The 17,239-nt window shown below is 36.8% G+C and overlaps 1 protein-coding gene across 1 annotated transcript in view; it reads left to right on the top strand.

Moving 5' to 3' along the window:
* RFX6 (regulatory factor X6) overlaps nucleotides 1-1,469 on the top strand; it is a 57,541-nt gene extending 56,072 nt beyond the window's left edge. The window contains exon 19 of the mRNA XM_037844400.1: nucleotides 1,294-1,469. Within this exon, the coding sequence (XP_037700328.1) occupies nucleotides 1,294-1,469 (176 nt within the window). The remainder of the gene's footprint in view (nucleotides 1-1,293) is intronic.
* Nucleotides 1,470-17,239: the final 15,770 nt, after the last annotated feature.

Raw genomic sequence — 17,239 nt, 5'->3', positions numbered from 1 at the left:
TAGTTCTATTTACTTGTAGAGATAGTGGAAGCTTTGACCGAACATAGGTTGGGTGTAGAGGGAACTCTAAGCTTTAGTTGTCAGAGCTGGCTTATAAGTAAATTGCAAAGAGGGTTTCAGGGTGAAAAGAGCGACTAGAATAAGTGGGTAAGTAGTAAAATGAGAATTAGGACATACTATAGGTTTTCTTAGTCACAAGACCTGGCTCCTAGGTACAGAAAGGCTGGTAGATAGAAAAATAGGAAAAAACAGTAATGAGAAGGCAGCAACCCGAACTGCAGGAAATATCAGAGTTATTGAGCCTAGCTTTTTGGAGAACCTGCTATGTGCCAGACTCCATTCTAGGTGTGAGGATATAGTGGTGAACAGGACAGAGTTCCTGACCACAAGAAATTGACATTTTACTAAGGGGAAAGTAAGACAATAAATTTGGAAACAAATACATTAAAAAGATAATTTCAGGAACTCTGAAGATGATTTAATAGGCAATGTGGCAGAGAGCAATGGCAGAGCTGCTTTAGGTAGAGTAGTTGCGAAAGGAATCCCAACCTAGGAACATTTGAGTTGAAAACTACATGATAAGAAGGGGGCAACTAAGTGAAGATCTGAGTGTGACTTTCTAGGCAGAAGAAAGAACAAGCCTACAGCCTCTGAAATGGGGACAAGTTTTGGAAGGTCAATGGGTGGAAAGAAAGGCAGAATGGCTTGAGCTTGGTCAACAAAGGAGAGAATGGAGCAAAATAAATCAGTCTGGCAGGGGCCACATAGAGTATCATGGACTGAGGCAAGGAGTTTGGATTTTGCTCTCAAAGTAATGAGAAGCCATTGTGATGTTTAAGCCAAAGAGTGATAATCTAATTTACACTTAGGCAAGACCATTCTGGCTACTCCCTGAAGGGTGGGAGGGTGGGGCAAAGCTGAGGGTCATGAAACCAGTTAGGAGACTGCTGTGTTGGTCCAGGTGAGAGAGGATGGTGGTTTGAGTTATGATTGTGCAGTTGCAGATGGAAAGAGGTGGTGGGTTAAGAATATATTTTGGTGGTAGAGCTGTCCAAATTTAGGTTGAAATTGAGTTTTCTTTGTGCAATGTGGGGGAGAAATAATATTTGATAGAATAACAAGTGGGAAAAATAGAAGAAAAGTTGAGGATTGCTTTGCTAAACCATACACATTCAAATTTAGTATAATTATGTGTGCTTAATGCAAAAATAATTATAAAGGCTCAAAGTGATCGACACTTACAAAGAAAATAAAATGTCAATTTTCAATGGTTAATTATATTTTCCCTTACAGCATCCAGCTTGCAAACCCCAATTCCTTCCTCCTCATCTCAGTGTATGTATGGAACTTCGAATCAGTATCCAGCTCAAGAAACTCTGAATTCCCATGGAGCTAATAGTAGAGAAATGGTGTCCTCTTTACCACCAATCAACACTGTATTCATGGGAACAGCAGCTGGAGGCACTTAAACCAAACATTTTGGGAGGAGGTTGAAACTTTAAAACTCTCTACCACCCAAAGGTCATCATGGAATTACCATAAGAGTAAAGAAAATGGACTGTGCAGTGGCTGGACATTTTTTATCAAATCACTGGTCCAAGACTATGGACAACACCATCGCGAAAGGAGATATTTGCAGATTTTGCATTGCACATGAATTGTTTTAAATGTGATCTCATTATTAATCATACTTTCAAACATTATCAAATGGAAACAGTGGAAATTTGAAGATGCAAGCATTTCAATTATGAAGACAATATTTCACTCTCTAATTTATTGAAAATCAGTGTGATCTTCATCTTTGGTTTCTAAAAAAGAGAAAAGTTTATTTAATGCCTTTACAATGCCCTTAATTTATTAGGATCTCAGAATCATTGTTTACTATCTCTTATTTGACAAAAAGTCAAATGTGTATGTTCTACCTCCTATGGAAATGTTTACAAGGTCAAGACTTAATACAATTCAGCCTACACCGAAGTTGCTTGACTTTCAACTCTTGTGTATTAGTGTGATGATTTCTGTTACATAGCAGTATCCCATTTCTATGTAACAGAACAGAAATGATGAATGATTTCTTTTCTTTATTTAAAACAGATAAAATTTAAAAGAAATAATGGATGGATATATTTTCAACCACTTGGTTTGCTTTCAGGGCTGGACTGTTTCTGAAGAATGCTGGGGATTTGGAGACAGAGCATCTTTGGATATCAAATTAAAGAGTAGAGCTGATTAGTCAAAACATCCTAATTCAAGAATGTTTGCATATCAGATCTAACACATATAAAGAAATTGTGATGTGCAGACTGTTTGAACTTCAACAAAGATTTGGAAGCAATCTTTAATCAAGCATTTTGCTACAAATTGAGAGTGAGTGAGTATGCAGGGGTCATTTGGATGAAAAGATTAATTCAGAAATGAAGGATTCATCACATATAAATTAACATGACTTTACACACCATGTATCTAGCTCTTTCTTTTTACTATAAGCCCCAGATACATTTTAAGAAGGTCTGCAAGCCTCTAAATCACCGTTATATATCATGATGTAATTTGGTAATGACAAACTGTGGGACTGTTTTCGGCAAGCAATAAAAAATTATCTGTAGACTTGTCAGTGTTGCTACCACTTGCTCAATAGAGTATAGCTTATGATTTTTAATTAATTGAACAGAAAAAATCTCAACAGCAAATTAAGAAAAACAGCAAACTAAATGTTCTATTATTTGCTATTGTAACACTATAGGAGTACAAAGGAGGGTGAACTCAAATAAGGGCTTGGACTGAATGTAGTAACAAAAGAAACCTTTAAGAAATGTTTGGACATACATCTTGAAAGTTAAGAACCAAATTTTCATTGTATGGTAATTAAACATATTTGGCATTATGCATCAGACTCTGTATTAGACACAATGGAGAACACAAAAATGAAAAAGACACTACTCCCCCTTTTAATATGATTTAATCTAATGATGAGGTGGTGATATGATAGTTTCACTGAAGATTTTTATAAAAAAGCAATACTGGGGAGGGTATTTTCCTTTCTCAAAGAGTGCTGCACTGAAAAAAATTGGAGAGGGAGACTAAATAGTTCTCCTCAGTTACTGCTCCCAAAAAAACAAGAAAGTTTTTTTTAAACTAAGGTAAATTACAATTACAGTTATGATGAAGAAATCTTTCCCTTTGTACTGTTTTGGAAGAGAAGAGTCCATGAGAGTCCCAAGGCCTGTCATGTCCAGGGTCCATTTGGGAAATTGTGGGAGGGGAGCATGTTTTGGTTGCCTTTGTAAAGGGGAACAAATGCACTGGCATTTAGTCCCAGGACCAGGTATGTGGCTATCCTCCACGGTGTGGGAGAGACTTGAACAATGAAGAGTTGTCCCACTTTGAAAACCAGTAACGCTTCCATTGAGAATTGGAGGTAGACCAGCAGGCTGTGAAGTGATTGTTCCCACATTTGGCACATAGAAGTACTCCTCATTAGGTAGTATCTAAACTAATACAGTCAGGTAATCCTTGGGTTCTGTGACCACAAAACTCACACGCACAGCCTAGAGAAACGAAAAGGCAGAGAAGCAGACAGAGAAGCAGAGCTGGAGAGAAGCTGGGTTTTGTGAGTGGCCACAGTAGGCAGGCAGCCTTGGGTCGACCCCTCTAATGGGACAGTGAGATGACAGGTCCCCAGCGCAGTGGTAGAACACCAGACCTGTGATGTCCTGACCAGTGGGGAGTGATGCTGGATTCCTTTCCGCCCTCTTGAATTTGCTGTTGGAGCCTCGATGGATGCAGTCTCCATTTCACTACTCAAAGTACAGCTGCTTTACCCTCCCAGGCCCATGGCAGTATTGTGTTTCCTCTTCTGCAGGAAAACTTGAAAAACAGTGACTTGGAGGCTAACTGATTACATTTTTGAACCACTGACTTTGTGCTCACACAAATGCAGGTCATAAAAGTAGGACAAAGATGCTGCCCACCAACCAACCAACAAACAAAGCCTTTGAGATAATGAATTCTGAAATCCAAACCCAAGTTTCCAACTCTTCAAAAAAGCAGAAAGCATGTGAGAGTGATATGTCTGAACTCCCTGGGAAGAGATATTACAGGATACAGATTTCTATAAACAAGGATTGAAATTAAATGCCCCATAAGTGTCAATAATAGCAGTTATGAGCCCTTATAAGGCTCAAAGAAGTAAATTATTCATATTGTATTTTAAAGGCAGATTTACAACCTGGGGTGAGTTACAGAAATTTAAACAAAAACCTCCCAGAAAAGTAAACAATCGTAACTATGGCATACAGGACATTTTGTCCTTTGAGAAAGATAAGAAGTGATGAATTTTTATAAAAGGTTATTGTATCATCTCATTCAATTATTGAACCATAAATTAAATCCTTTAGTCTGTAAATGGCAGAGAGCAGTCCAGCCTGTACCAAAAGCATACTGATTAAATGAAAAGAAAATAAATTTCAATTACTCCTTGATTATAGACATTAGCAATGGCTGGAAAGCATTGGCAGTTGTAAGTGGACTCCAAAAAATAATCAATTCACTAATTTTGAAATGCATTTAATTACAAACTAAGGTCTTATCTCCATTCTGATTGATATAAAGGCTTTCAATTAGTTTTCCAAAATCAAAATCCTGTGAGTCTAGTGCTTAATTTTTATTGATCTGGGCTATATAGTATTACGGTGGAAATTGTTTGTATTATAAAAAAATCTATTTTCCACAATGAGCAAAATTATTTTTATTTAGTTCTTTGTAGAATCTGAAAAAAACTGCAATTTTTTCCCCAAAATTTCTCTTTTGATTTCATCGTTTCATTCATATCCATGCAGATATTTATGAGGTAAAATTGACCACTCATTAGTTAAACCCTTTTACTTGTCATATTGTAAGTTTTTAGTAAAAGCCTCTGCCCATTCAATAATGTGGAAAGCCTTGAACATGTAAATGTAGAACCCCTCTTGACTTCTGTTCCTCCTAAAAACTTTTACCTCAGTATTAACAAATATGACAATTTCATCTTAATGAACTTAGCTTTTATTTATTGCTTGAGAATTCTTGGTGAAATATCTAGGCAGTGTTCCTAGGCATGATTAGATTTTGGTAAAGGGTTAATGTGTTGCTGGTACCAGGAGAGACTTCTTTTCATCCCTTATTTTAATAAATATGTCTGCTCATCACTGGTAATAACAAGAACAGACAAGCTCCCTCTCCTCAAGGAGCTTACAGCTTAAGAGGGAGGACAGACATTAAGCTAAAAATGTACACAAATGGGTACAGTTAAGAAATAAAATTAATTGAAATTGTAAAAGAAGAAAGTGTTCTCAGAGAAATTATAATGTCCATGTTGTGAACACGGGTGTGGAGGTAGAGGGTGGTGTTGGGAGAGCTAGTTTTTGAGAGTTTTAATTTGGGTGTCTAAAAACTGATTTCAGCCAATAAAACCAGTTTTAACAGAATTCTCTATTCTTTACCCACAAATTCAGTTTCCAGACTGCCTTCATTGAAAAATACATTTAAATAGCAGGGACAGGAAAAATATATATCTTAGTTATAAATGGCATTTTTCTGTATTGCTGGTGTGATTGATTTTAACCCTAAAGTTGAAGGGAGCTGAAGGTGAAGAGAAGGTCAGAGCAGGATTTCTCAGTATAACGCAGTGACTTTACCTCTTTTTCTTAAAATAGATGTTTTAGAGTCGCTAAGTAAGACGTTTACAAAAGTGAAAAATTAACTACTCAATATGATACCTGCTCTAAAGTAAAGAGAAACCATTGTTTTTATTAGTTAAAAACAAGGGTGCTGTTCTTACCAATCAATAGTCAGAATGAGGGTCAGCGATTTACAGCCTTCAAGCATCTTTAAACACACCAAGGCAACTATGAGCTTTGTGGGCTGTTGTTTCTATCAGGATTTGTTGTTCGGTTTTGTGTACTTTAGCTTATTAATACTTTACATATGACCTCTAGTGAAAAATAAAACTGTTTCCTTATTTTATATCCCCAAATGGCAAGCTATCTTGCATTTGAAGTTGGGGAGTAATATGTTGTACAATTTGCTGCCCTCCTCCACTGTTTTTCACTCATTACTCATTGTCTGGACACCTGTACAATGTAGACAATTCACTCCCCAGAGAAACTTCACCAAGAAAACTTGTCTAAAGGTGGTAGCTGAGGCATTTTCATAGGAAGTTGAGTGTTCAGATGTCTGGGGGATTGGAGATATTTGGACATCAGACCTTCCCAAGGTATATTGGACCTTTGATGACAGATAACCTCTGGGCACATCAGTGGTTCTATCACATTCTGATGCTCCTCAAGAAGTGTAAGCAAAAAGTGGCCAAGAACTGACTAGTGAGCCCTGGAAACCAGGAAGAATGATTTGTCTTTGGCATGTGCTTCACTGCTAAGTGGCATGACCCAGCAGCACTTCTGTACATGTTCTTCTGGACCTCCTACATTTGAGAATATGGGACCATCGATCCATCACAAGGTTTTACTGAGGAACTCTAGTCCTGGAAAGATACAGATAGGTTGCAGAGGGTACTGAGAATTATCAAGCTCCCCTAGGAAAGTCATCTTCCCAAGAATCCCAAACTTGCCTCAAGTTTATATTAAAATAAGAAGACAGGATAACACAAAACATGATTTTAAAGAATAAGCAAAATATGTAGTGATTAAAACTTTTATTATACTGTCAGATTTGTGTTTGAAATCACATTGGCTATGTGACATGCTAGATCACTTTTCAGAGACTCATTTTTCTCATCTATGAGATGACCTTAATAATAATATCTACCATAGAAGGTTGAAGGTTAGTTGAGTTAACGCTTATAAAACATCTATCATGGTTCCTGGCACATTGAACAGACTCAATAAGTGGTAACATTAATTTTCACTACTATTATTTTTCAAACTCAATGTAATCTGTAGCATTATTGAAAGCAATGCAAAGTCTTCTTGTGTGCATTTATACATAATATGGACTATTCTATTGCTAGGGATGTCTAATCTAGTTATATAACCTAGGCCAATGCTCATTAAATAAGAATTTATAATGTAAAAGAAAAGAAAAAAAGGAACAGGTGGTAAATAATTAACTACTAAATATGGTTTCATAGAGGTGACACTCATAGGGTACAATATGGTCTGATTGTTAGATATGAAAATAAGACTAAAAGCAATATTCCAAAATAATATGTGTTTAGACATGTTTTACTGGTTTCATACAGTGATGTAAATTCTTCCTCTATTAATCTATAATTCTGAAAGGGAAAATGTCAGTGTTTTGGTCTGCTACTCTTTGTTTCCACAGACCTGTGATAAATAGCCAGAAAAATATATGAGATTATTTCTATTAGGAAGAAAATACCTTGCATTTATTAATTTTCTTCCCTCTTAAAAGTCAATTAAGTTAGTATTTTGAAAAATATAAATGGTGAAATATATAATCACAAGTTATTGGCTACATGGACGTGGACTTGCACTAGAATGTTTGCTAACTGGCAAACTGAAAGTCTAATGTGCCGGACATTTCTAATGCCTTCATTCCGTAGCTGCACAAAGGACCAGTGCTTTCCATTCTCTTTATTAGTAGGAAAATCTTTACCATAGCCAAGAGCACTCTCCCAAGCTAAGAACTGAACATCCAACTTCTGATTATTCAACATCTCCCTCAAGGTGTTCCACAGACACCTGAAGCTCAGCATGTGCAGACCTGAGACATTCGCTTCATTTTCAGGTTCCGTTCGCCTCATTACAGTGCTATGGAAGCAGGAACTTGGTTGTTGTACTGAACTCTTTTGCTCTGCCCCCTCTTCCAGTCACTTGATTACTCCTCTGATTACCTTTCTGAGCTCTTATCTTGTTCTTTTCATCCGCATGTACAATACCCAGGGGCAAACTCAGATCTCGTCAGGGTTATGTTTTAGCTCCCACTCAATCCTTTGCATGACTGCTGGAGGGATCTTTCTTGAAGACATATTGCACCTCTCTTCAAGAACCTTTGCTGGCTTCTTTTTGACTTCAGAATAAGACCCAATGTCTGTTGCATGGGGCCTAACATTAATCTGTATAATTTATATGCTATTTGGGACTTTGTTTGCAATTGGAAGGTTTACAGGATTTTTTAGATGGCAAAAGTAATCACTGTGTGAGTACTGGGATTTCCTTTATGTTTTGTGAACAGAGTAGGACATGTAGGAATACAAATGATAAATGGCTAACAGAGATGAAAATGCTTATAAAAATCAATACCTTTAATGGCTCTGAAACTGTTCAGGACATTAGCATTTGACACAAATGATGTTGAAAGAAACCTCATTTAATGGAAGTTTTTGGCTGGCTTCTCAGTCTTTTAAATGTGTGACAGTGATATTGAGGTATAGATTTCAATGGACTTTAATGACATATAGGCATATGGATTGCTGACCAAGGCTAAGATTGAGATTAGAAACTCAGGAATTCAATAAACTCAAAGAACTCTCTTCCTTCTGCATCTCCTTTGCTTGCCTGATTCTGACTCAGCCTTCCAGTATAGATGTTACTTACCTTAAGAAATCTCTCCTGAAGCCCCAAAGTCCAGGTTGGTGTCTCTCCCAGATGCTCCCTTTAGGTCCTATACTTCCCTAATATGATGCTTTTGATGCTATTTTTCTATCTCCTGAATTATGTGTAAGATCTGGGATAGCTGAAGCCATATCAAGTTTATTGATGAATTCCCAAAGCAAATAATGCTTTATTAAAATGGTACATAAAGACCACTTTTAAACTCAGAATGAGCAATGGATCCATCGCTCAAGATGCACAAATAACATAATAAGGCCAGAGCCAGGCTGGACCAATAATCACTGCCATCTACCAGGAAGCCATAACTGCACAAAGTGTGGTAATTTGCTGAGGCTGGGCTTGCCTTGGGATAGTCACAAATCTGAAACATTCTTTGGGGAAGAAGTTTGTACTACTTAAAAATAAAGTTTTTCTTTAGATTTTCTTTTATTTTGAATCATAGGCAGATTTCAAACACAAGGGGACTCTTAGAGTAAGATCTAGTTATTTATTTTAGTGGACTAGACCCTCAGCAAATATCAATTGAAGCCCTGATTGATTGGGGAGGCCAGGAAGATGCCTTTGTATATGTCATGAGAATCCGGGTGTATATCCTAAATAAATGCTTGAACTTTTGCTCAAGTAGACAGATGGCAGGATGTTCATTGCAGCATTATTTGTAATGGCAAAAAAACTAGAACCAACTTAAATAATCATTAATATGTGAATGGATAAAATAATGAATAAATATTCATACAATGGGATACTATACATCAGGTAAGAGTAATGAATTATATATACATATATCAACAGGGATAAATCTTGACAAGATCCTGTTGAATGAAAAAAAAAACAAGTTCAAAAGAATAAGCATAATATTTATGGAAATTTGAAAACCATAAAATGATACCATTTGTTGTTTATGGACATACATATGTAGTAAAAGAATAAATATATGTTTGGGAGGTATATATGCTATCTTCAGTATAATGGTAACCTTTGGGGAGGAAGATAGGGAAATAAAATTGGAGAAGTGATGGTTGTCCAACTATATCTGAAATGCTTTATTTCTTAAAAAATAGATGGGAAGCAAACATGGCAAAATGCTATATATTTGTTAAAGTATGATAACACATCAATATCTGTTATATTATTTGGTGTATATTTTAGTAAATTTTAAATGTTTCATAACTATTTCTTAGAATGAATAAAGAAAAATAATCTATAAGAGGGGAGCTCCTATTCAGTTTTAAAAATTAAAACTTTATCCATAGAACTAGTTCAACAATGAAGCAGTGACATAACACAAGATATATGTTATTGAGAGTTAAAGGATTAAGTCTCAGCAAAGAGACTAAGAAATCAGATAGGCAGTAATAAATGGATTTTTTAAGAAGGTGGAGAGGAATATTTTTTCCTTTGAAGAAATTTTAAATATTTTTCCTAATTACAGAAGCAAAAGATGCTCAGAAATTCAAAATAAGGAAAGAAAAAACTATATATAATCCCATGCTTTGCAAATAAAACCTATAAATATAATTTGTATACATATAGACACATGCCTACATCGATATATGATTTGAGAATATCATTCTATGCATAGTGATTTACACGTAATATTATATAATAAACATTTGTCTATGTTATTTCATTCCCTTGACAGAGTTTTAGTAGCTGCAGATAATTCCATCTTATGGATATGCTGTAACTTACTTAATCAATTCCCCACTGATGGATTTTTAAGTGGTTTCTAACTTAAAAAAGAAAAAGATAATGATTTCCTGGTTCATTGGAAACAGTATGGTCTAGAATATTTTCCAATTCCAGCATTGCTTTTATTTAACCCCAACATATACACACATACGATAATATATATTTCTTAATATAAGGCATCTTCCAGATGAATGACTTAATTTCCCAGTTTATTTTCAGCATGCCTGATGTCCAGGAGACAAAACCACTACAGCGTCTTGATCAGCTACCTTACATCTCTGGGGGCTGGCATTCCTAGAGTATGAATATACTCTATTGACGACTGTTACCTCTCTACTTTAGAGGTGAGGAATAGGGATGACACACTACAAAGGTTCAAAATAAAATTCTGAGGGGATAACTGAGTTGTTTAAATATTCATAAATGGCCATTCTTCCCAAAATATTAATATTGTTGAACATTGGGTATTTGCCATATGGCAGTTCTGTGTTCTACAAATAACTTAGATTTTAATCCTCTCAACTACACTATGCAATATATTCACATTTCTATTCATGCTTATTGTTAGGAGAAACTGCTTTATGATACCTTTAGCACAGCTTATGACAAAACTGCCTTGTTGGCGTAAATGTCAAAAAAGGCTGCCTGAAAATAGGAACTTCTATTGGAATTCAAATTAATATGGGATTATCTTTGGAGACAGGGAGAGCCATGAGGGTATGGCAATAGTCTAGATAAGAGACGAAGTTCTGCACAATGGAGAACACAGCAAGTAAAATTTAAGTGAAAGGACATACCATTAAGCAACCATGCTTAGTAAAATTCAGGCATTGTGGAGGTCATGAGCTGATCTACTATCAATGGCAATGTCATAATTCATTCTCTCAAGTTCAGTTAATATTGATGAGGCTATAAACACACAGCTTCCTCCCTTGAAATTATTCCTCCATGCAAACACACCTCTCAATAGCCTAGCAACTCATCTGCCTTCTCCTGCTCCCAGGGCTAGATGCATCACACATTCCCTTGGTTAAAAGGAATGATTCAGACACATCTTCCCAAGGAATAAAATCCAAATTAATAAACTCCTGTGCAAACAAGAACGTCCAATGATTAAGGAGTTTACTAAGTTATATTAAGGAGATCAATCCCTGCTTGGACTGGTTTCTCTAAGGCTGGGTTCCATGTTCCTGTTTCTGCTGGAGTAACTCATGGGAGGGAGCTCCGTGTGCCAAATGAAAGCCCTATTTAGTGCCTGGAATGCCTTGGGTTACTACAATTTGTATAATCAGTGAGTAAGATACTGCAATATTCCAGTTAAAGGATGGGAAATGTCTCAACTCTCGTGATAAATCCGATAGGTTAAAAAAGACAAGGATTGATTAATTGGATGTGAGAGGGGCTGGAGCTGGAAGGTAAGAGTGATGGGAGATGAAAAGGCTGATCTGGGCGACTAAGAGTGCAGTGGTTCCATTAACTGATTAAAAAAATAGAGGAGGAAGTGAGGGATGTAAGAGTGAAGAGTGACAGACACAAACATCTTACACAAGTTAATTCTGAGGTGACTTTGGGGCGACTTTGGGGCATGCCTGGACTGGCTTATTCCCAGTCTGAGTCTCAGGGGAACTATAAAGGTGGAAACATGCACTTGATGGTTATTATCACAAAGTGTTAGTTAAATTTAAAGCATCAAAATTTGCCCAGGGGCAGTACACAGACTGGGCAGAGCAAGGGACCAGAAGAAGACCTCTGAGAAAACAGGTGTAAAGAGAAGGCACAAGAGAAGACATCCATGAAGGAGACTGACGGTCAGAGCTGGGAGCAGAACAATGGAAAAGTTGCATCCTGAAGGCAAAGAAGTGGAGATTTTCAAGAATACGACATGGTTAATAGTGGCAAATGTAGCAGAGAGACTCCCTTAAGAAAGGTTTGGAAGACAACTATTGCTTTTGACAATATGTGGGGGTAACTGGTGGGCTTTGTGAGAGAAAAGTGGAGTGATCTGAGCAACAGGCAGTTTGTATGGGTTTGTATTGAGCGAGTGATAGGAAATGAGAAAAGGAATGGGAGGTGAGAAAAGGAAGACAATATGTATAGAGCACTCTTTAAAAACTTGACTGAAAATGGAAAGGAGAAAACTATATGGGAGCAGTTAGAGGAGGATGCAGGTTAAAAAAAAAGACTATTTTTCATTTTATCTTTTTGGAAAGGAGAAATTTAAGCATGCTTCTGGAGTACAGAGAAACAGCTGGCAGAGAGAAACACACTGAAGGTATAGGAGAGGAGGGGATCAAGAATGGAACAATGTTGTAGAAGAGGTTCCTTAGGAAGGTTCGGCTGCGTCCGTGGACCTACTGCTATTTCTCTTCTCACTTTCCTACCCTGACATTCCCTATTGATATGCTTAGGTGGTCTCTACAACATGAGCCATCTTCCAAGCTCTCCCTTAAAATCCTGGCGGAAGAAAACTGGCATGACCCCGGTGAATGGTGAGTGAAAGGAGAACACACACCAGAAATGTTTCTGGCTGTGTGCTTTCTTAACTGCTATACAGCAATAAAATGACTTAACCAGATTCTGTAATCCCTCATGATTTGGTGTCTCTTGCCCAAAGCAAAGCTCCATTATCAAAGTAACACAGCCACAAAATCATGATAAGGTAAACAGTTCTGCAAAATCCAAGTTAATGGACACATCTCATGGAATACCCTGACTTTCTGAATTGAATTGGGGTAGGTTTTAAGCCACTGTGCTAAACATGCACACACAGAGAACATACAAAGATACATTATTTTCCTGGTCCTTACATGAAGCAGGAAGTTCTGATAAAGCAGTAACAAGCAAAGGTACATTTAGGCTAGTCTAAAAGCAGTTATTAAATTTTTTCTATCTTTTTTTTACCTAGTTAATGCATAATAGACCCCCTTACTCCATCCCAACCCCTCGCCCATCCCTCAGACTCACTCCACCCTTGTGAGTGATCTGAAAGATAGAGTGGGGGTCAACAACGTGGCAAAGTTTTCCTGCTATGCTTGTGGTATAGCAGGTGGTAGTTTTTACAAGCTGGAAACTCAATAATTTGTCATTTTAATACCATGAACGTATATAAAATAAAAAATAGTCATAATGAGAAAATTGCAACACCCAAAGAGCCTTATCAGAATGACATGCAACTTCCTCAGATTCCTGTGTTCTATCTTCTCCTCATTCCTCACATCACAGCCTATTCAATCAATGACTATTTCCTTCTTATCTTTTCCCATCTCTCCCTTCTGAAATTCATAGCAGATATGATGATTCTTTATTCATTGCCCCAACCAACAATTGGCTATCACTACCTTCCAACAGCAGTTGCAGAATCCTTTTCTGAAGCAGTCAGTCAATGTATCACCAACAAATTTTGTAAGGCACCAGGGACTATTTTCCTGAGGAGTGGGAAAATAGGATTTCCAGATCCAACAGTCATCAGCAAATCTACCTCATTTTATTTTCTGATCCATACAGAGAGCACTACTACCATTTGAAGTCTCAGATATGGGCAAGAAAGCTGCTTGTAGCCTCAGAATGATCTGGAAGTTCAACGGTGTTATATCAGATATTCTAGACACCTGATGTATTGATATCATGTGAATGACTTACATGTGAAAAATAGTTAGGATCCATAGAAATTCTAAGATGCTATATGAATTTTCCTCAAGTGCTGGAAGAAACATATTAGTTTAGCAAATACCTAGAGAGCCCCTAAATTAATTTCCCTTTTTGCCATTCTTCACAAAAAAAAAAAAAAAGAGCATTTCTTTTGGAGACTATTATTAGCAAACCTATATTGCAGAGTACATACGCATGCTTTGATGTTTCTTAATAGAAAACAGAATTGCGCCCTCTGCTTAAAATCTAAAGAAGAAATAGAAAGACAAGAATGGTTATGTAGGAGGAGAACATTTAAAAAATTTTTAAACAACAGTTTATGGCTCTTCAGATTCACAGAAATGAGTGAAGCACACATTTCCATTCATACAGTAGCAGTCTCTACAAATGCATATGCAAAGCAACTTCAAACGTTCAGCTTGTATTCAGCTCCTTTATTTCTGTCGACTTTTCCTTCTTAATGGTGGCACAGATGGACTCACAATTGGAGAGTATGAAAAAAAGATTCTATTTAGCAGGTGAACTAGGAAAGCTGACCTGCCTTCCTCTGGGCTTGGTTGATCATTACCCTTGAGCAAACACAAAGCCACATGTTCAGGCTGCCCTTATGCCCTGGTTACCACAGTGAGAGAAAGAGGGGAGAGAAAGAGTATAAAACAGAAAGAAGACTTGAGACAAGATAGTCATTCTTGTACAAATTTGCATATCATCTGAACACAAACGTGTTCTATGCATTCAAAATCTTCATTTTTTAAAAGAACATTTAAACGGGATGAAAATGGCTCCCGATAATCATTTACCCTCTCTGTGATGAGAAGACAATCTCTTGCATGACTTCAGACATTAAAAATCAGAAATGTCATTTAATGGGTACATAGAAAAATAATCTGGATGCTGGGTTAGGAGTGAGGAAGAAAAGAGTGAGGGGTGAAAAGAAGGTATGGCAAGAAAAGCCAGAGAGCAATTGGTCCTCACAACTTAGTATTGGATTCTTGTGGGGTACAGATATGTGGAGATCCTTACAACCACAGCTATAATAAGGATGAGAGAACTCATTCTTTTCTCAATTTTCTTTGAGCCTTTGGACATGCTGTCATTTAAGTAGGATAATATACTCACTGAGCAATGTCTTAAAGCTTTCCATTTGAGCTTACCACATTTGATAGATATTTGTATTTACCTTAGATATTTCTGAAACCAAATACTTCACAAAATGAGTTGTTGTTGTTGTTAATCCCAAAATGAGTTTTAAAACCTAATGCTCTTCCGAGAAACATGAAAAGATTTCTCAAGGTGGGGAACCAGATGACAAATTCATATACATGATATTGCACTTGTCTCGAAAATATACATATATATTTTGATATGTGTATAAATAAGAAAATGTTGAGGACTCAAACTGTAGATAGTGATTTTACGGGGTGAGGAAAATTACAGGGACTTTCTATTTAATGATTTCCGTAATAGAAAAAAAAACCTAAAACATCATGTATTATAATGAATACATTATCAAGATTTAGGAGTTGGGATATCCACTATAACTAAAGTGTAGTTATAGTGGATATCCCAAAAGTAGTTAGATATTTTGCTAGTGACCAGGGACTAACCTGTGTTTTCCTGAGAATGTTGCTACCCAGCAGGCACTGTTTGAACTTGCTCAACCAGATTTGTGGACATGTCTAACCCTTAATACTTGCCTTGTTTTTAAGGAAATTCTTTGTATTTTCCCATTTCATTGGTCGCAAGTCAAGGGAAATGACAGGCATTCTAAGGACTGATGACAGATATGCACACAGTTAATTTTAGAGAAATTGTTGCAGTTGCCCAAGGCAAGGTGAAAACCAAATACTGCAGACCAGATTTAAACCAGATTTAAACAATAGCTGTTTAATTTGGACAAGAAAAAGTTTTTGGAGAAGGTTTCTAGTGGAGGTAAATAAATGAACTTGGACTTTGGGAAGCTATCAAATGTGAATGAGAAGAGGAGTGGCTGGGATGATAAGAGAGAGTGAGCATCACCAAAACACCACTAGAGTGATGTTATTCTGGACATGAGGTTGTGTAAATCTTTAAGATAAGTATCTCTTCTTTCAATTTTTAAAGGGAAGAGAAGCTGAAAAAGGACTTCTCTTTCACAAACATGATAGAAATGTGATTCAAAAGCAATGCCATTTAATTTGATGTTTCCACTGCTGCTGAGACTGGGAATGACTTGATCACTGTGCAAACATGAGGATAAAACTAACAGTATTTTTTGACACCATCGACAAAGCAATCTGCTAAATTTTGAGAATATAATTTCAAATTTTGAAATAAAGGACTTTGTACTTTAGGGCAGCTTGAAACCACAGGTATTTGTAGTAAAGATCACTTTAAGTAAAATCATTAAAAGACATATTTTTCACTCCATACTTATTGACCAAAGTGAAATCAGAATCTTCTTACTAATTAACAGGGACATCAAAACTCAAAACGGGTTTTCAAGATTTATACCACATCCCTGCAAGTTAGCTATTGACCATATAATTATATTATTGCCACTCATTCTCAATAGGTGAAGGTGGACATATTATTCCAGGGTGGGGGGTGGGGAGACTGATGGAGCATATTTAGCTACCTGACTTCATCTTTATTCTTTCTGGACACTCCTTGAAAATGAATCTATATGATTTTATGATGTATACAATTGCTACTTAGTTCTTGCAGCAAAAGTTGGTCTTAGGGAGATTTTATAAGTCAGATAAATGGATACCTTCCATTTCACAGTCACCTCATGTCTAGGACACCTTGAAACAAGCATATCCCAGAATAAAAAGATAACTTTCAGTGTAGACAGGGCTAGAAGATAGCATTTATTTAGCATGGTATTGTCTGTAATCTGCTGTCTCCATGAGAAGCATCTGCAACTGGCTTTGTCAAACAGAGTCAGATTGAGATCAAAGCCAATGCTTTGTGAATGGACAACTAGCAAGATGAGCAGAGCCAGAAGACAACAGGGAGGCTGGTGCCCAGCTGATGTGTTCCCGTGCTTTCTCTCACATCTGGTTTCCCTCATTTTATCTGTGTTGATAAGAACAAGAAAAGTATATGAAGTGGAGAAAGGCTAGTTAGTGATAGCTTATGATTAATATATCCACATAGAATTATAAAGGAATAATCCTAACTCCCTAAACAGAATCAGGTTGATTTTTTTAGCTGTGATTTCTGTTGACCACACAGTTTTCCCTCTGGGGAGACTTTAAGGCTTTCCATCCCATCACTTCTTTTCTCCCAGTTTCCAAGAGAAGGAGTTTGGCCGTAGCTCGAGGATGTACCATTGAACCACC

Source organism: Choloepus didactylus, chromosome 7 (genome assembly GCF_015220235.1).
Source record: "Choloepus didactylus isolate mChoDid1 chromosome 7, mChoDid1.pri, whole genome shotgun sequence".
NCBI classification, from domain to species: domain Eukaryota; kingdom Metazoa; phylum Chordata; class Mammalia; order Pilosa; family Megalonychidae; genus Choloepus; species Choloepus didactylus.
The sequence above is the reverse complement of the archived record's forward strand: the minus strand, read 5'-3'. Positions and strand labels throughout refer to the sequence as shown.